Here is a 20885-nt window from a genome sequence, read left to right on the forward strand (position 1 = left end):
ATTGAACAAATATGTATTTTTGAAAGAGCGGAATTTTCTCTTAAATTCAAGCAACACAGATTGCAACCATGACAATATATCTCATTATTTGATGCGGTACAGGACATTATAAGGACTTTTACGTAGAAGATATTTTGATTTTATTTTAAAGTAAATCAGTTAAGCACTCCACTAAAATACTTAATAACAAATTATAAGATAACCTCTTAATGCTTTCGCTTCATTTTTTTGGTTTTTCCATTCGTCAATATTTATCTCAACCCTCAAAATGCCTTGTAATCCATTCCACTTGGGTTTACGATTATAAAGCTCTGGACTAAGTGGAACGGGAAAGATCGTTGTCCTGAATGTGATTGACGTGAGTGCTTAGTGGAATGCACCTCATGTGTCATCTATAAGAATACCAGCAAATAAATCACATTTTAATAGTTTGAGGTTATGTCTCGACCGCCAAATCAACGTGTGGCGGGGTGTTGTTTATTGACTGATTTTTATATTCATACGTACTTTTTTAATTAAATATCATGCAACAATACTTCGAAACGTTATCTATAATTGTGTTATCTTTAGCAGCATTTATATTAGCTTGTATGATCATTTTAAATTTGTATTTAATAAAGCGGTAATTTACACTAAAAAGTTGATCAATTTTTATTTATATTAATGATATGATTTTTAGTAATGGATTTTATGTAAGAGTGAATTGTTGGTTTTGTAATAGTTGTACTAAAGTGCTTTATCAAAACAGAAATAGTTTTGATTGTCCTATTTGCGACCAATACAATGGATTTAAGGAGGATGGAAGTTACAATAAAGTTATAGACGCACAGCACAATACATCATTCACCAAATATACCCAAAAGACTGAATTTTCCGATAACGGATTATGTACTTATTGTAATAACAATCAGCAGCTAAAAATTTATCAATTGGCGAAATTTACCCCAATAAATGAATTAAACTATGATATTGAAGTTGAACATTTTAGGTAAAGTGTTTAATTTCACTGGAATAAAAAATATTGTACATAATAACAAAAATATGCTTGATAACAATTGTCAGTAAAATTGAGGTCAATTAAAGTGCTACTTTTTAACATTTTCATATTTTTCAGGAAACAGTTGGAAAATGCCTACAAGCTATGTAAAAAATGTGAACAAGTTTTGAAATCTAAGATAAAAATACAACACTCCTGGATATTTGGTAACAGGTTAAAAGATCAACGTAAAAAAGGCTATAACACTTTAAAACATACAAAACTGCCAAAAAAAATTAAAAAAAATTCCAATTTTTTCAAATATATACGGTATATATTAATAATTTCCACCATTGTGATTCTATGTAATTTATTAAATATTAAAATTGTGTATCCTAATCCTGGTATTAAGGAACATTTGCCAGAAGTGTTCAATTTGTACAAAACAGTTTTTTTGGATTATCAGCAAAAAATATCAGAAGTGTTCAAAGAATTTTCCAACAAATTACTTCATATGAATAAATTTTTGGAAATTAATATCAAATTTAAAAATTCAGATATTGCTCCTATAACATATATTGGATTTTTTCTGGATTTTATGTTGAATATTGGAGAACAAAAGTCATTTATATGGAAAATAAATGGATTATTTGGGTGGATCCTACTAATAATTACTTCTTCATTGTCATTTAGTAACATTTTTACTCCACATATTTTTGGAATCCAGGTAAGTTTATATAAATACATTATTAATATTTTTTAATTATAAAGATTTGCATTACAAGATATAAGCTTATGTAAGTTGTTTCTGAACACACTATCACCACTATACCAGCACTCATAATTACACAGCTTAACATATGTTTTGTTTACTTAGTTATTATCTTCAGAGATCTAATGTAAATTACTTCACTTGCAGAATGTGATAAGCTCACCCCCATCAGGGCTCTCCGTTAATTTAAATCTTGTTGCAAGTGACAGGTATATTGATCTGACTAAACATATCTGAACATCCATAATTAGATCAGTTAATCATATTACAAATAGAATTTGAATTTTTATTATCAAGCTCTCAGTTAATACATTTTCTAAATGGGGGCAGGGGCGGATCCAGAGACTGTGTTGTATGTATATGTATGAAAAAAATTACTGTTGTGTCAAATTACAAATAACCCAGGAACTTTTTCATAAGGAGAATATCGGAATGTTTGGAGTTTTGTGAACTTGAGGAAATTGAGGTCAGATCATAGATTACAGCAAGTTAGTTGTTGTCCTCACAATAAACATGAAAAAGTAACAGATAATAAACAGATGAAAAAGTATTTTCAGAATACTTTTTACAATAGAATCTTTTCTCCAGCTATTATTTTCTTTGGGGATATTTATAACAAAGTGCTTATTGACACAGCTTTAGAAAAGCACAAATCTTTTAGAAGCTACTTTATTTTCAAACCAACATGAACAATTTTGTTAAATTGTTTGTCACTCGTCACATTTGCAATTAGCTTTTTCGATCTTATTTCCTTAATGTTTAATTTTAATGCTAATAACCATAATACATCAATCTAGGGTCGAAGAGGGTAGTGGCAGTCTAACAAAACAGTTATATTTATTATAAATACTCTTAACATTTGAAAGTTATACTGGTAAATTAGATTTAAGATTTTGCATTGATATTCTTATGCTCTACAAAATATTTTTCAATTCTGTAGATAAATGAGCTGGTGGATTATTTTTTGCCTCTTTTTAGATTTTTACATCTTTATCATTATTATATATGTATATTTGGTCTTCATCTTCGTCACAACTCAATTCAACCCTGAAAGAATATTCATTCAAGAAACTATCAAATTCAAACACTGAAGAATCGTCAGAAGAAGAAACAGATGAAGATGATCCTCGACATTTGAGAGATACTTCAAAAACTTTTCTCAATGCTCGTCGCACATATTCTCCCTTAGGTCATAGTATGAATAATGTATTCACCACTGCCAAAAGTGTAACATCTACCTCAGAAAATGACTTAACAGATAGCTCTAGTGATTTAAATCGTAGTTTAGATAATTTACATTTAGGTTTAAACTCACAGCGTTGTACTTCCCCGATATTTTCGGTAAGTAGTTCGAAACGCCCAATTTTATCGCCTTCTAAATTAAAAAATATCACTCAAAATCCTTGGACGGCTGGAGGATTCTGGAAAAACGATGTAAATGTATTTTCAGCAGCTACAAATGGTACCAATTTTAGTAGATCCTCGAGTCAAACATCCGGTTTTGTTTCAAACCATAATAACAATATTAATAGGGCTTTTAATTCATTACCTGCATCTAGAGAACCTTCACTTGGTGGAGACGTTGAGCGCGTTTCCTTATTATCCGAACCAGCATACCATTTTGCTCCAATATCACCCAATTTGAATCCGTTCAATACACCAAATTCACCACAGTTATATTATAAAACCGACAATAATACTTTTTATCCTGTTTTGGGGCAAAATAGCATGCTGTTCATACAAAATGGTATATCGCAGCAACACTTTAAGAATAATTCTACAAATAGTTTTGGTAGAACTGTTCATAGCGAGCCATTCAATATTTTCAGTGACCGAAGAAGTGATTGCTCGATCAAAAATTTTGGCACAAAAAATTTGATATATGATAACAGTGAAGTGAAAAGTGTCAATACACCTAGTATATATAGCGAAAAACCAGTTAGTCCTCTATTTAAGAATCTCCAAATGAGTGATACTTTTAAAAAACCTCGATTGTAACATAATGAAACTTCACCAAAATGTTCTGTTAAAAGCTTTTGAACATCATGTAACTTTTCAGGCTTAATGGGTACTACTTTTTGTATAATCATAGGATTAAGAGTTGAAAGATTTTTTCCTCTTTTTAAGTTTTGTTTAGAAACACCAGTGTCTGAGTTGTAAAAGATTTCACCCTTTACCAAAATATTATTCGCTGAATTTTTGGATATGATAAACCCCTTTGCCTCGGAAAACTTAAAATGTCAAGACGCCACGTTTTTAAAGTTAAAATTTTGATCTGCGATTACTTCTTGTATGTGAAGGATCTTTAAGTCTTTGTGAATAGTCTGGTTTGAAACGTACGAAAGGTCGTTTGTTAACATACGTAAAATTTTGGATTGGCTTCTGGTAATAGACTTATAGGTAACTTCATTTGAGGTTTTTCCTGGCTTGGAGATTAGTTTGATTTCAGTGGATTTTAACAATTTTGGCCAGTGATTTAGTTTTATGATGGCATTTAGTATGTAAAGAATTAACACAACACTTTTGATTTGAAGTTTCCTTTTTTTTTTCTATAGCAGTTACTTTTTCAAGATATTCTTTGGAATGTTATTTAAGTCTCTTTCAAATTCATTGTTAGCTTTCCTCTTTATAAAGTCCTGATCAGGACCCAATTTGTAATGTTTTTAATCATTTCTGTTGGTTTCTTTCTTTTCACATTTCCAATATTGAGTTAATTAGAAATAGAATAACTTGAAGTTCCTTTATCTATTATAATGCTCACATTTCTTTATTCTTGGCATCATTCTTTGATTCATATTTTAATTGTATATACACCAATATTTTTTATTCGATCTGCATATCTGTCAATGGTTCACCTCCTGTATGTAATTAATTATATATCAACACATTCAAGTTTATAAACTGTTACGTGCCATATTTGACAACAATACACTAGACAAGACTTACAATATTGATGTTGATTTTGAAGCATTAATATCGTGTGAAAAAAATTTCTATCATACTCTGATATCTCATACGCAATGGTACAATATTGATCAATAATAAAATTTAGTGAAATAAACACAAATTTTAGTCAATTTTAGGTTACAACATGGGGAATATAGAGGCTCCGGAATAAACTAGAAACAGCCTATTTTCTAGGCTATAAAAGTAAACAATCATGATCGTCTTCTTCATTATTCAATAATAGGTTTATCACCTCTTCCTTCTTTGATATATTTCCTCATTCTGATTCTTTCTAGTCTGTCTCTATACCTCTTTCGTGGTCGGTCTGTACTTCATATTCCAATTGGAAATTTATCCCTTGCCATTTTTACCTGTCCATTGTCTGTCATTCTACTAATATGTTGGTTTCATTGTTTCTTCTCCACAATTTGTGTCTTTCTTGTCTCAGGTGTTTTACTCGTCATATTATTCTTTGTTTTATTATTTGATCTTCTAGTTCTAATTGGCTCTTTTGGTGTAGTCATATTACACTGTTTTTCTTTAACGCGAGTCTGAACTGTTTTTCCTGAGTAGATGGTATGTTTCTACTATAAAATAGGTGAATAATATCTTCCTATTTGATATGATTAAACGCTTTTGCGAGGTCAATAAAGCATAGGAATGCTGGTTTGATATATTCTATCTCGTAAGATAAATCCTGCATCTACAGTATCTTCTTGATCTGAATATTAGCTGCTCATCTTCAACTGTTGTGATCGAGTTAATTTTATTGGTGATAAATTTTGTTTCATCGTTGTATCCAGTAGATTTATCCCCATTGTTTATCTCGTTTTTTAAACAAATTTATGGCCGATTGCATAATTCCACCCTAACTGGCTCTAAGGTTGCTTTATATTAACTTAGTTGTTAAGGTGAAGTGGTTCCATAATCGACTTATAATGGTATCTCAAGTAAAGGCTCTTTTAAGACGTTGTAAGGAGATTGACAATAATACTCTGTTCATTTCCAATGTTTCATTATAAAAATAAACAAAATAAAATGTTCGAGTGAAGTTATTTTGTCGCTAACATTTCTTTTGGCTTGATATTTTGATTTATAATTAATAATTGTATTTACTATTATACGAGGGCCGTTTTTTTTTTCAACCTCTGATCGCTCGGAGTCGTGTGTATGGGGAAAACTTGAGTGATGGTATTGTACGTGAATAGTGTCGAAAGTTTAAAGATGTGCAAGATGGAAGGGGCCAAGGACGCAAATCTGTCGTTTCAGATGATCTGGTTCAACGAGTTCACAGAATGGTTAAAGAAAACTGCAGATTCACCATTAAGTTTCAAGGTCTGTTTTGTACTCTACTTGAATTAATTTTGTACTCTACTTGAATTAATTGGCGGCAAATTTATTTGAAGAGGGTATTGAAAAGATTGTCCACAGAGATGACAAATGTCACAATCTTTTCGATGATTATTTCGAAAAGTAACCGTAAGTGTACCAATCTTTTGGTAATAAAATTATTGTTTTATATGAACTTTTTTTTAATTTATAGCCTATCGGAGGTTGAGAAAAAAACAGCCCTCGTATTATGAAACCAGCCGTTATAATTATACTAGTTTATCACCTGACTTATTTCATAACGTTGCAGTATTTTGAGGTATGATTTGTAAGTTCTTGAGTGAGATGTTGGCCACCGTACATTAGTAGTTCATTATGATAAAGATAATGATAAATTAAAATCTATTCCGAAGCCTCTATCCTCTCTATGTGAATGTACCATTAGACTTGCGTTGATTACTATCAGCTCAATTTTCTCAGTATCTACTGCGTAACATCGAAGCAAGTTTTGTTTAATAATTTAATTGGTAATAAGTTTTTAGGTGTGGCTTTTTTATGTGTACCGCTAAACTGTATATTATTTTGTATATTTATTTGCTAAATCAATTAGCTCCAAATATAAATGAAAATTTTATGAGAAAAAAATTAAGTTTAACTGTGATTTTATTGTTATTTATTATTGTTCATTATTCTGTTTATAATTGGAGCAATTGAAATTATTTTAACATTAAGATTAAAAATCGGGTATTAGATAGGATTATTCAGTTTTAAGTTAACCCTGCGGGCCGGGCGTCTCGGAACAGATCTTAAATTGGTGCGATGGATCTCAGAGACCCATCACAATATATATTATGTTTCACAAATTTTTCACATTTTTATATTTTGTTTTTGAATCTTTTTTATAAGAGAAACTTCTTTTTCTGGTCTCTGGTTGGATATCTTCATCTATAGAGGTTTTTCCTGTACCAGCAACTTGCATCCTTTGTCTCCTTTTTCCACTTCCCAGTCTTTGATATTTGGCCCATGATGTTTTATAAACATAAGGTTTGTAACGTTTTTTTTTCAAAATTCTTGACCTCAAATCAGTGATTAATTGATTCATGAGGCTGAACCCTCGTTCACATTCTGATGAACTACATGGTGTCAATTTTGTGTAGTTTAATAAAGGTGTAAGGTCCTCTTGAGCTATCCTCAGTATAATCTCTAAAGGAGTTTATAATTTTTGTTTTGTTGAGCTTGAACCTTTTACAGAGATTTTCAATTTTTTCCTCACCAACCGTACCGATTTTTCAGCCGGCCACTGATCAGTTTCCAGACTTTTAAGTCTGATAATAGTGAGTCATATTCTACCTTACTGGCTGAAGTACCATCTGCTGACGCTGATGTTGATTCATGACTGGATTTGGTAGAAAACATTCTTCTATTAAGATTATTTACTATACTGGTTATAAGTTGGCTATGGTTGATTACCTTATTCTTTTAGTTGTTTAACATTGTTAAAATGACCCTCTTTCTCAGCAACATAAGTTTCGGGGTTTCAGGTTTTTATTTTATGAGTTCAAAAAATTGTATACTTCTTCTGATTAACTTATCCGCATAAACAACAGTAGTTTCTCGATTTTCAAAAATTCTGACAGTATCGAAAGTTCTGTCAAAATATCGTACATAACGGCAAGATTTAGTAGGAACTGAGATGACGAAAACTGCTTGGAGAGACCACTGTACATAGCTCTTTCTGTAGAGGTTCTGTCTGCGTCTACTTTAGCCTTTTCAAAATGGTTGTATATAGCAGAGTATCCATACCACACTGAAGAAACAGCTCGGAAAGAACTTGCTACCCATCTAGTTCCCAGAATCTTTCCTATTTTCTGTATTTCTTGTTCTGGCTTTGAGGCACATTCAGGTAGTTCACGCTGATTTTTGGGCGATTTACTATAAATGGAGTAAATTTTCCATAAAAATCTTGAAAATGATTTGCTTTACTCCAACTTCATCGATTGTATCACTAAATGCAAGCCTGTGATTCATGCAATGCCAGAGAATAATGCCTGGATACATTTTACTCAGCCTCTCTGCAAAGCCTGATTTTTTTCCTAACATTACGCTGGCACCATCACTCGCAAATGAAATCAAGTTCTCCTTCAGGTAATTGTTATCGAATCCGTTGTTTTTCAAACAACCCCAGTAAACTGTCTACGACGATTTCAGACGTTTGTTTACTCAGTTCTATTAGGTCTAAAAATAGAAAGTGCGGTGGATGCTTTTTGCTGAATTCGCACTTTAAATAAACGAATAGAGTGGACTTTGCACCAAGAGTAGTTGACTCGTCTATAAGAATTGAAACCTTTCCAGTAATTTGTAAAATTTCGTTAGTAATCTTCTTTTTCATTACATTCGAAATGTGGTCAACGTCGGGTCTGAGACACTTGGCATACCCCGCCCGCAAGGAAAAAGAATGTGATTTTTGATTGCCTTATACTTTTTTTTGTAAATTTGAAATTTATAATTATTGTTTGATATTCTTTACATTCATATTTACATCCAGTAAAATGCACAACTTGAATGATTTTTAGTTGTAAGATATTTACAGCATATTATAATATATAGGTAGGAACAATAATAGATTTGTTTCTGTATAATATTATTTAAAATCGACGAATATACCCAACAGTGTTTAATTTGTGATCATAAATTTTTGTATGATTTAGTACTATGGCATTTTGCTTTTTTTTTAACTGTTGCTCTTATTGGTCAATTTCTCCCTCTCTGAGCAAGACGAATATGTTAAGGGAAAGGATAAAAAAACACAAAAATTTCTAATCAACAATTTTTAATTTGTATTTTGGCAAATTATTTTTGGAAATTTGGAATAAAAACTTTGGAACTTGAACAATGTCTAGATAAATTTTTGATTACAAAAAAGTGCCTAATATCCGTTTTTCCCGGACGGGGGAGAGGAGGTAATAAGCTCGTTCTTCTGGAATTTGCTGTATTTTCTTGGAAAGCAACCATATTAAGTATTTAATTATTGTATGACGAATTAAGCAAATATATGGTATAATAAACAAACCACTTTTGATGTATAATATTTGAGGTTAGGTTTCTACTAAACTCTTTAATTGACAGTTATGACTGCCTAATAGCTTATTTGGCAAATAACTTGGTTTATTCGGAGGTTTAATTAAACAGAAGGTAAAGAAACCGAATTTTTGGTTATTCGGCAAATAATAGTTTGTAGGGACTTTATTAGGAAGTGAAGAAACCCGGTCTTAGCCTACTATAAAATTTTCATCAAAGAATAAAAAGTCAAAAACGCAAATTAAAACTTGAAAAAAATCGATTAAAAAGAGTCTATATTGCAAAAAATCGTAACAAAACAGCAAAAAACTTTTATTTTTACTTTAACAATAAACACTCGCGTCTTTTGTTTTCGTTAAGCTGTCATATATTCAGTAGAGCCACATAACTTAGGTTTTTAATAAAATCGAGTATTCGTCTTACTCACACCATGCATATTGTCTGGGCTTCCCCCACATTCATTATTCAATCTTCATTCTGTCTATTATCTAACTTTTTTTATTGTCCAATTTTATATATATATATATATATATATATATATATATATATATATATATATATATATATATATATATATATATATATATATATATACTTTTCGTACAATGAAATTATTGTTCGTGATTTTCGTTCTGAACACACTGATTACATATCACTCTATGCTTGCCTCCAGTTTCAGTAACCATATTCAGAGGTAAACTTTGATCTTTGAAGATGATAACTTAGTAATAGAAACGAGCGTAAGAATGGTGTAATGTTAGTAAACAGTTTGTTCAATATTCTCGTCATACTATGTCTATAAAAAATTAGAATTTACTTGAAATAATAAATTTATTATTCTCATAAGTATTGGCTTTAGTCGATTTGTGCTGTAATATCAATTGTACCAATTTTTGAAATATTTACTTCTATTTATGGATTTTTATTGTAACTTTATATATTAATGTAGATAAATATTGAAATATTTTTTAATTTGCAAAAAATTTTCGGTTTCATTGATTTGTAGATAATTAACTCAAATAAAAAACTCAATAGATTTTCTATTTTTCAGATTTGAGGGATTTTGAACATTCGCGCTGAAAATAAATATATATTTATTATTTTTCCAATTTTTAACTGTTGAGTTTTTATAATTACGAATCGTAAACGAATGTATTCAACGTGGATTTTCATTTTTTCTCGAATTAATGTTTAATTGGTTTGCTTAAGAATAAGTAAATTCTTGAGTTCATGAAACTTAACACTGCCAATATTTTGCTGTAATTGTACAAATACAAATAAAACCGTATTACTCGAAAAACTTTGTTTCATTTAAAGGATTCGGAATGCACTATCAAATCATATAACAAATACTCACTGCCTGGTCACTCGGGCAACCAAGGCAACGATCAGTTGGACTCGCTCGCCAATCTGGGATCGGCTAACTCACCGGTTAGCCCGGAACGTATCGTTTGTGTGGCTGAAAGTGTTGTTATCGCGGCTCTCAACGGTCTATTCGCAAGACGAGCTCGACAGAGATGGATAGAGGCCCCTGGTATGTAACAAGCGAAGACACATATAGATAGACCTCGTGCGCCCCACACTAAACCACTGCTCCAACTAAACAGGCGAGAAATCCGACTAGTGACCGTGCACTGCCGTCTAAGACGCTATCTAGACACTATGGGCATCACAGACGATCTGGAGTTCCGTTGGTGCACGAAGGACGACGAAACGAGCGCGCTTTAAACACTTGAACAAGCCTCACATCTTGTCTAATGACATCAAAGGGTTCAAGCCGAAGCGTCTGATCAGCTTCTCAAAGGACATCGGTGCAATACAGGACTACCTGAAGGCCTATGTGCTCAACGGCCACTCTGACGCACACCATTAACTATAAAACACTTACTGTCAGATATGTTTCATGTAAAAATTCAGTACTTTCTCTTATTTTAAACGCCTATTGATCATAATTGATGTAAAAATATTTTACAGTTGCATCTTGCAGTATCCACGTAAACTTCAAGTTCATAACAAAGAAAAGTCTACCTAAACATAAATAAGTAAATATATTTTGAAAAAAATTGCTTAAAAATTTGGAACAGCCTTTTTCAATGTTTGAAAACATTATTTTCGCCAACGAAAACGAAAATCAAATAGAATTTACGTTAGTAACACGTTAAAGATGACAGTAATACCGGTTTTTAGTACAACAAATAAATTTCAAGTTGATGACTAATACTGATTCCTAGATAAACCGGTATTACAGGTAATTATCAAATTAGTCATTACGGTGGCGGACATCTATCGGTGTGTATTGGATGTACAAATCTCAGTTTCTCTCGAGATACGGTCGAGGTCGGTTGTGTCGATGATTTGTTGTTAAGGACACGGGTGAACCGGGTGTATAATTTCATTGAAAATATTTTGTGTTGTTAGTTGGATTAAAGGATTATATTCATGAAAAAGGTAAGTCTTTTAGCTTTCCATTTTTTATTAACGGAAACTATACTTTTTAAATTCAATTGGAATTTTATTTTTAGACAATTTAAGTATTTTTTAAATTATAAGTAACAACTTATGCTCTGATTAGCAGTTGTTCACATTCAATTTGCTTTGTAACTACAGTTTGATTTCCTTTCCATTTATATTTTAAATTTCTCTATTTCCTTTTAGTTCAAACTAATTTTTTCCAGTTTCATTTGTTTTTATTTTAATATTTCTTTTTTTTTCCTATTATTTATTTTCAATTTTACTCTCTTGACAATAACAATGTTATTCAATTTTATAGTTTATAGCTTCTTCGTTCTAATTATTTCTCTTTCTATCAGTTGGTTATCATATTTTCTTGTATTTCAGTATTTGATTCCAATATTATTTATTTAATAACATATTATTTATTATCATATCTGATTTTTGTTTTCAATTCTTGAGTGTTATTTTCTTATTTTCTTTTATTAGTGCTACGAACTGCTATTGTTATTGTTATTTTACATTGCCTTCTTTTGCCATTGCAATTTCATTTATTATTATCAGTGATTTTCTCTCTCCTTTTTAATTATCAGTTTGTCAGTTTTTTTTCAAATTTTTTTTTCGTATTAATAAATTTATTTCCATATTGACATATTTTATCACCTATTGTGTTGTTTAAGTTTTCATTCCTTTCTTCTATTATATATGATTTCATCAATTTTCTCACTAATGATTTGGCTTCCTTTCCTCTTCTATTTTATTGTATATTATTTGTTTTCTCACTTTTCTCATCATTTTTCCTAATTATATCCAAATTTGTTTTTGCTTCAACTTTCATTTCAACTTCTGTTTATTGATATTTCATTCCATACTTTTATATTTAAATATAATTTCTCCTTAACGGTTTAGACGTCATATACTTATGATTTATTCGTTTATTTTGAGCTATATGCTGATTAGCTTTATTCAACGACAATTATTACATTCATTGTTATTTCCTTTCTTATCTTCTTACAAAATTTTATTTATTTTAAAGGTATAACGTAACATGAGTTCTTGGTATGCTTGCATTTGTGTGATTTAGTGAATTTAAATATATTAGTTTAAACTTTAAAATTATATTGGCGATTGAAGAACTCACAAAAGGTTTTTTTCAGAACTCTCGTCAGTGATCAAAGAGAGATACCTACCACATGTGTAAGTATTTTCAATTTCTCAAGTATGTTTGAAAAAGAGGTGGTCGTTCTTTTATTTAATTTCTACTAGTATTTCTTCTTCAAAAAGAGGTGGTCGTTCTTTTTTTGAATAGAAACATACACGGAATCATTTCTACTGGTTTTCCTCATTCAAATAGAGGTGGTCGTTCTTTTTATTTGCATAGGAACATATACGGAATCATTTCTACTGATATTTCTTTTTCAAAAAGCGGTGGTCGTTCTTTTTTCGTACAGAAACACGACCGCCACCATGAAGTGTCATGGGTAACATAGCTCAACCGCGTCGTTCAGACTTGGTTTCAACCCGGGCAGTCGCACCTGAGCTCTTACTCCATACACTATGGGAGACTGCGAGTGTTTTCTGTTTCATTCCAAACTTCATAATTTCTACTGGTCTTTCTCATTCAAATAGAAGTGGTTGTTCTTTTTCTTTGGATAGAAACATATACGGAATAATTTCTAATAGTATTTCTCTTCCAAAAATCGGTGGTCGTTCTTTTTTCGTACAGAAGCACGACCGTCACCATGAAGTGTTATGGGTAACATAGCTCAACCGCGTCGTTCAGACTTGGTTTCAACCCGGGCAGTCGCACCTGAGCTCTTACTCCATACACTATGGGAGACTGCGAGTGTTTTCTGTTTCATTCCAAACTCCATAATTTCTACTGGTCTTTCTCATTCAAATAGAAGTGGTCGTTCTTTTTCTTTGGATAGAAACATATACGGAATCATTTCTAATAGTATTTTTCTTCCAAAAATCGGTGGTCGTTCTTTTTTTGAACAGAAACATATACGGAATCATTTCTAATAGTATTTCTCTTTCAAAAAGTGGTGGTCGTTCTTTTTTTGAACAGAAACATATACGGAATCATTTCTAATAATAGTATTTCTCTTTCAAAAAGCGGTGGTCGTTCTTTTTTTGAACAGAAACATATACGGAATCATTTCTAATAGTATTTCTCTTCCAAAAATCGGTGGTCGTTCTTTTTTCGTACAGAAGCACGACCGTCACCATGAAGTGTTATGGGTAACATAGCTCAACCGCGTCGTTCAGACTTGGTTTCAACCCGGGCAGTCGCACCTGAGCTCTTACTCCATACACTATGGGAGACTGCGAGTGTTTTCTGTTTCATTCCAAACTCCATAATTTCTACTGGTCTTTCTCATTCAAATAGAAGTGGTCGTTCTTTTTCTTTGGATAGAAACATATACGGAATCATTTCTAATAGTATTTTTCTTCCAAAAATCGGTGGTCGTTCTTTTTTCGTACAGAAGCTCGACCGTCACCATGAAGTGTTATGGGTAACATAGCTCAACCGCGTCGTTCAGACTTGGTTTCAACCCGGGCAGTCGCACCTGAGCTCTTACTCCATACACTATGGGAGACTGCGAGTGTTTTCTGTTTCATTCCAAACTCCATAATTTCTACTGGTCTTTCTCATTCAAATAGAAGTGGTCGTTCTTTTTCTTTGGATAGAAACATATACGGAATCATTTCTAATAGTATTTCTCTTCCAAAAATCGGTGGTCGTTCTTTTTTTGAACAGAAACATATACGGAATCATTTCTAATAGTATTTCTCTTTCAAAAAGTGGTGGTCGTTCTTTTTTTGAACAGAAACATATACGGAATCATTTCTAATAATAGTATTTCTCTTTCAAAAAGCGGTGGTCGTTCTTTTTTTGAACAGAAACATATACGGAATCATTTCTAATAGTATTTCTCTTCCAAAAAGCAGTGATCGTTCTTTTTTCGTACAGAAACACGACCGTCACCATGAAGTGTTATGGGTAACATAGCTCAACCGCGTCGTTCAGACTTGGTTTCAACCCGGGCAGTCGCACCTGAGCTCTTACTCCATACACTATGGGAGACTGCGAGTGTTTTCTGTTTCATTCCAAACTTCATAATTTCTACTGGTCTTTCTCATTCAAATAGAAGTGGTCGTTCTTTTTCTTTGGATAGAAACATATACGGAATCATTTCTAATAGTATTTTTCTTCCAAAAATCGGTGGTCGTTCTTTTTTCGTACAGAAGCATACCGTCACCATGAAGTGTTATGGGTAACATAGCTCAACCGCGTCGTTCAGACTTGGTTTCAACCCGGGCAGTCGCACCTGAGCTCTTACTCCATACACTATGGGAGACTGCGAGTGTTTTCTGTTTCATTCCAAACTCCATAATTTCTACTGGTCTTTCTCATTCAAATAGAAGTGGTCGTTCTTTTTCTTTGGATAGAAACATATACGGAATCATTTCTAATAGTATTTTTCTTCCAAAAATCGGTGGTCGTTCTTTTTTCGTACAGAAGCTCGACCGTCACCATGAAGTGTTATGGGTAACATAGCTCAACCGCGTCGTTCAGACTTGGTTTCAACCCGGGCAGTCGCACCTGAGCTCTTACTCCATACACTATGGGAGACTGCGAGTGTTTTCTGTTTCATTCCAAACTCCATAATTTCTACTGGTCTTTCTCATTCAAATAGAAGTGGTCGTTCTTTTTCTTTGGATAGAAACATATACGGAATCATTTCTAATAGTATTTCTCTTCCAAAAATCGGTGGTCGTTCTTTTTTCGTACAGAAGCACGACCGTCACCATGAAGTGTTATGGGTAACATAGCTCAACCGCGTCGTTCAGACTTGGTTTCAACCCGGGCAGTCGCACCTGAGCTCTTACTCCATACACTATGGGAAACTGCGAGTGTTTTCTGTTTCATTCCAAACTCCATAATTTCTACTGGTCTTTCTCATTCAAATAGAAGTGGTCGTTCTTTTTCTTTGGATAGAAACATATACGGAATCATTTCTAATAGTATTTCTCTTCCAAAAATCGGTGGTCGTTCTTTTTTCGTACAGAAGCATACCGTCACCATGAAGTGTTATGGGTAACATAGCTCAACCGCGTCGTTCAGACTTGGTTTCAACCCGGGCAGTCGCACCTGAGCTCTTACTCCATACACTATGGGAGACTGCGAGTGTTTTCTGTTTCATTCCAAACTCCATAATTTCTACTGGTCTTTCTCATTCATATAGAAGTGGTCGTTTTTTTTCTTTGGATAGAAACATATACGGAATCATTTCTAATAGTATTTCTCTTCCAAAAATCGGTGGTCGTTCTTTTTTCCTACAGAAGCACGACCGTCACCATGAAGTGTTATGGGTAACATAGCTCAACCGCGTCGTTCAGACTTGGTTTCAACCCGGGCAGTCGCACCTGAGCTCTTACTCCATACACTATGGAAGACTGCGAGTGTTTTCTGTTTCATTCCAAACTCCATAATTTCTACTGGTCTTTCTCATTCAAATAGAAGTGGTCGTTCTTTTTTTGAACAGAAACATATACGGAATCATTTCTAATAGTATTTCTCTTCCAAAAAGCAGTGATCGTTCTTTTTTCGTACAGAAACACGACCGTCACCATGAAGTGTTATGGGTAACATAGCTCAACCGCGTCGTTCAGACTTGGTTTCAACCCGGGCAGTCGCACCTGAGCTCTTACTCCATACACTATGGGAGACTGCGAGTGTTTTCTGTTTCATTCCAAACTCCATAATTTCTACTGGTCTTTCTCATTCAAATAGAAGTGGTCGTTCTTTTTCTTTGGATAGAAACATATACGGAATCATTTCTAATAGTATTTCTCTTCCAAAAATCGGTGGTCGTTCTTTTTTCGTACAGAAGCATACCGTCACCATGAAGTGTTATGGGTAACATAGCTCAACCGCGTCGTTCAGACTTGGTTTCAACCCGGGCAGTCGCACCTGAGCTCTTACTCCATACACTATGGGAGACTGCGAGTGTTTTCTGTTTCATTCCAAACTCCATAATTTCTACTGGTCTTTCTCATTCATATAGAAGTGGTCGTTTTTTTTCTTTGGATAGAAACATATACGGAATCATTTCTAATAGTATTTCTCTTCCAAAAATCGGTGGTCGTTCTTTTTTCCTACAGAAGCACGACCGTCACCATGAAGTGTTATGGGTAACATAGCTCAACCGCGTCGTTCAGACTTGGTTTCAACCCGGGCAGTCGCACCTGAGCTCTTACTCCATACACTATGGAAGACTGCGAGTGTTTTCTGTTTCATTCCAAACTCCATAATTTCTACTGGTCTTTCTCATTCAAATAGAAGTGGTCGTTCTTTGTCATTGAATAGAAACATAGACGGAATCATTTCTATTAGTATTTCTCTTCCAAAAAGCGGTGGTCGTTCTTTTTTTGAACAGAAACATATACGGAATCATTTCTAATAATAGTATTTCTCTTTCAAAAAGCGGTGGTCGTTCTTTTTTTGAACAGAAACATATACGGAATCATTTCTAATAGTATTTCTCTTCCAAAAAGCAGTGAGCGTTCTTTTTTCGTACAGAAACACTACCGTCACCATGAAGTGTTATGGGTAACATAGCTCAACCGCGTCGTTCAGACTTGGTTTCAACCCGGGCAGTCGCACCTGAGCTCTTACTCCATACACTATGGGAGACTGCGAGTGTTTTCTGTTTCATTCCAAACTCCATAATTTCTACTGGTCTTTCTCATTCAAATAGAAGTGGTCGTTCTTTTTCTTTGGATAGAAACATATACGGAATCATTTCTAATAGTATTTCTCTTCCAAAAATCGGTGGTCGTTCTTCTTTTTGAACAGAAACATATACGGAATCATTTCTAATAGTATTTCTCTTCCAAAAAGCAGTGAGCGTTCTTTTTTCGTACAGAAACACGACCGTCACCATGAAGTGTTATGGGTAACATAGCTCAACCGCGTCGTTCAGACTTGGTTTCAACCCGGGCAGTCGCACCTGAGCTCTTACTCCATACACTATGGGAGACTGCGAGTGTTTTCTGTTTCATTCCAAACTCCATAATTTCTACTGGTCTTTCTCATTCAAATAGAAGTGGTCGTTTTTTTTCTTTGGATAGAAACATATACGGAATCATTTCTAATAGTATTTCTCTTCCAAAAATCGGTGGTCGTTCTTTTTTCGTACAGAAGCACGACCGTCACCATGAAGTGTTATGGGTAACATAGCTCAACCGCGTCGTTCAGACTTGGTTTCAACCCGGGCAGTCGCACCTGAGCTCTTACTCCATACACTATGGGAGACTGCGAGTGTTTTCTGTTTCATTCCAAACTTCATAATTTCTACTGGTCTTTCTCATTCAAATAGAAGTGGTTGTTCTTTTTCTTTGGATAGAAACATATACGGAATAATTTCTAATAGTATTTCTCTTCCAAAAATCGGTGGTCGTTCTTTTTTCGTACAGAAGCACGACCGTCACCATGAAGTGTTATGGGTAACATAGCTCAACCGCGTCGTTCAGACTTGGTTTCAACCCGGGCAGTCGCACCTGAGCTCTTACTCCATACACTATGGGAGACTGCGAGTGTTTTCTGTTTCATTCCAAACTTCATAATTTCTACTGGTCTTTCTCATTCAAATAGAAGTGGTTGTTCTTTTTCTTTGGATAGAAACATATACGGAATAATTTCTAATAGTATTTCTCTTCCAAAAATCGGTGGTCGTTCTTTTTTCGTACAGAAGCACGACCGTCACCATGAAGTGTTATGGGTAACATAGCTCAACCGCGTCGTTCAGACTTGGTTTCAACCCGGGCAGTCGCACCTGAGCTCTTACTCCATACACTATGGGAGACTGCGAGTGTTTTCTGTTTCATTCCAAACTTCATAATTTCTACTGGTCTTTCTCATTCAAATAGAAGTGGTTGTTCTTTTTCTTTGGATAGAAACATATACGGAATAATTTCTAATAGTATTTCTCTTCCAAAAATCGGTGGTCGTTCTTTTTTCGTACAGAAGCACGACCGTCACCATGAAGTGTTATGGGTAACATAGCTCAACCGCGTCGTTCAGACTTGGTTTCAACCCGGGCAGTCGCACCTGAGCTCTTACTCCATACACTATGGGAGACTGCGAGTGTTTTCTGTTTCATTCCAAACTTCATAATTTCTACTGGTCTTTCTCATTCAAATAGAAGTGGTCGTTCTTTTCCTTTGGATAGAAACATATACGGAATCATTTCTAATAGTATTTCTCTTCCAAAAATCGGTGGTCGTTCTTTTTTCGTACAGAAGCACGACCGTCACCATGAAGTGTTATGGGTAACATAGCTCAACCGCGTCGTTCAGACTTGGTTTCAACCCGGGTAGTCGCACCTGAGCTCTTACTCCATACACTATGGGAGACTGCGAGTGTTTTCTGTTTCATTCCAAACTCCATAATTTCTACTGGTCTTTCTCATTCAAATAGAAGTGGTTGTTCTTTTTCTTTGAAGAGAAATATACACGGAATCATTTATCTTTGTAATCCTGAGTCAGAAAGAAGTGGTTGTTTATTTTTTTGAACTGAATCCTCACCGGAATCACACTGTAGAAGACCGAGAGTGTTTCTTGATTGTTTGCTAAATTTTCCTTCATTTCTATTCGTAATCTATTTCCTACGTATTTCTTTATAAAAATAAAAATCGGTTTCGATGGCATGTTAGGTAATCCATTATTTAGTAAAGAACAGTACTCCAGTAGATCGTGGAATAGGCCTACAGGGGAAACCACGTTAAAAAAACGCGCCGAGTATACTACCTCATAGGTGGTGCGGAAATGTATACATAAAAAAGTTTCTCATCATTATTCTTGTTCGTTGCATCCTGCAGGAGAAAGTATTTTTGGTTAGATTATCTCATTCATGAACATCTTATAAGACTATCTTGAAGATTGAGGTTAGGTGAATGAAAAAATATGCATATTTTGAAAAAAAGTTTATTCATAAAAAACATCTTTAGCAACCCAGCAATGGATTCCGGAACCAATCGGAGTGTAGGGAAACAAAATAGCTGTCAGATCAGTTAAAGTAGAGGCAGACAAACTCTTCATTGGACCTGAACCCTCGCGTGGTATCAGCTACAAAAGAATAGAGAAAACATTGGAAAAAAAGTAGATAAGAGTAAAACCAGCTACTGGGAAACCTCCAGGGGTTGAGATAGGCAAAGACACTTCTGGAAAGCTATAACCAGAGAAGATATACTAACAGTCTCGGGAGTCTTATTGGGGCACTGTCACTCCAATGGGCATTTTAAGACGCTAGACTTGGCAGGTAATACGATGTGCAGATACTGTTGCGTATAGAACGATACCTCATTCTCTTGAAATGTGAGAAGTGAACAGAAGATGAAGATCTGTCATCGCACATTCTGAACTTTCTAGGAGGAGTAGGATTAACAGATTAGCTGTAAATACTGGGTTCTTCAAAAAAAAATAGAAACGCAGTTGAGACTAATGGTTAGTAGTGCTCCATGCACCCAACCTTTCAAACTTCTTTCAACATGTCTACTCCAAGTGTTTGATTCATTGAAATAACGAAAATTTGTTTTTTTTTGAATAAACAAAAATTATTTCTGGAACTCTTCAAAGAGTCCGAACTAATTTGAAATCAGTTCATTAAAAATATACATTCTAAACGGAAGAAATAAGATTTTCAGATATGGTATAAATTACTAATTCAAAGAAGAAAAACATTTGATCATTTTTCAAGTCTTTTGGCCAACATTCCACTACCTTAATGAACGAATATGTTTAACCACTTTTCTCAAAATTTTATTTGTTTATGAGGTCGAAGACGATTGATTTTTCTTTTAGCGACTAATTGCCATTTTTTTAATAGCTTATATTACTTATAATCTGTGTAATTACTAAATTATCACGATAGACAGATATCAATATCTTCGACATATTTCTACATGCTTTATTATATATCTAACTATCTGATATGATAATCAAGGTATCAAAAAAGTATAAAATGCTTTACTGGTTTCATAACGGAAAATAGGGTGCAGGGTATCGTTAGTTGCATACCGACTAGGGTAAGAACGCACAGTAGTAAATTTTCAAGTAAAAAAATTTGTAGCTATTATAGATAGACGAGATGGATAATGCACTTGTTGGAAAAATACTGTTTACTGAAGCTGAAGCTGGTTTCACACAAGACAGTTTCATTAATTCCCATAATTTATATTTAGGTGAAGATGAAAATCCTCACAGTACAATTCAAACTAAGAATCAACATGGGTCTTGTGTTAATATGTAGGCTGGAATAGTTGG

General features: G+C 33.8%; 1 protein-coding gene across 1 annotated transcript; it reads left to right on the forward strand.

The window, feature by feature from the left end:
• Positions 1 to 390: 390 nt before the first annotated feature.
• LOC130443274 (uncharacterized) lies at positions 391 to 10401 on the forward strand. The gene is made up of 4 exons (XM_056777829.1): positions 391 to 622; positions 680 to 988; positions 1115 to 1703; positions 2727 to 10401. The coding sequence occupies exons 1-4, from the start codon at positions 525 to 527 to the stop codon at positions 3744 to 3746; spliced, it is 2016 nt and encodes a 671-aa protein (XP_056633807.1). The 5' UTR covers positions 391 to 524; the 3' UTR covers positions 3747 to 10401.
• The last annotated feature ends 10484 nt before the right edge of the window (positions 10402 to 20885 follow it).

This window comes from Diorhabda sublineata, chromosome 4 (genome assembly GCF_026230105.1).
Source record: "Diorhabda sublineata isolate icDioSubl1.1 chromosome 4, icDioSubl1.1, whole genome shotgun sequence".
NCBI lineage: Eukaryota > Metazoa > Arthropoda > Insecta > Coleoptera > Chrysomelidae > Diorhabda > Diorhabda sublineata.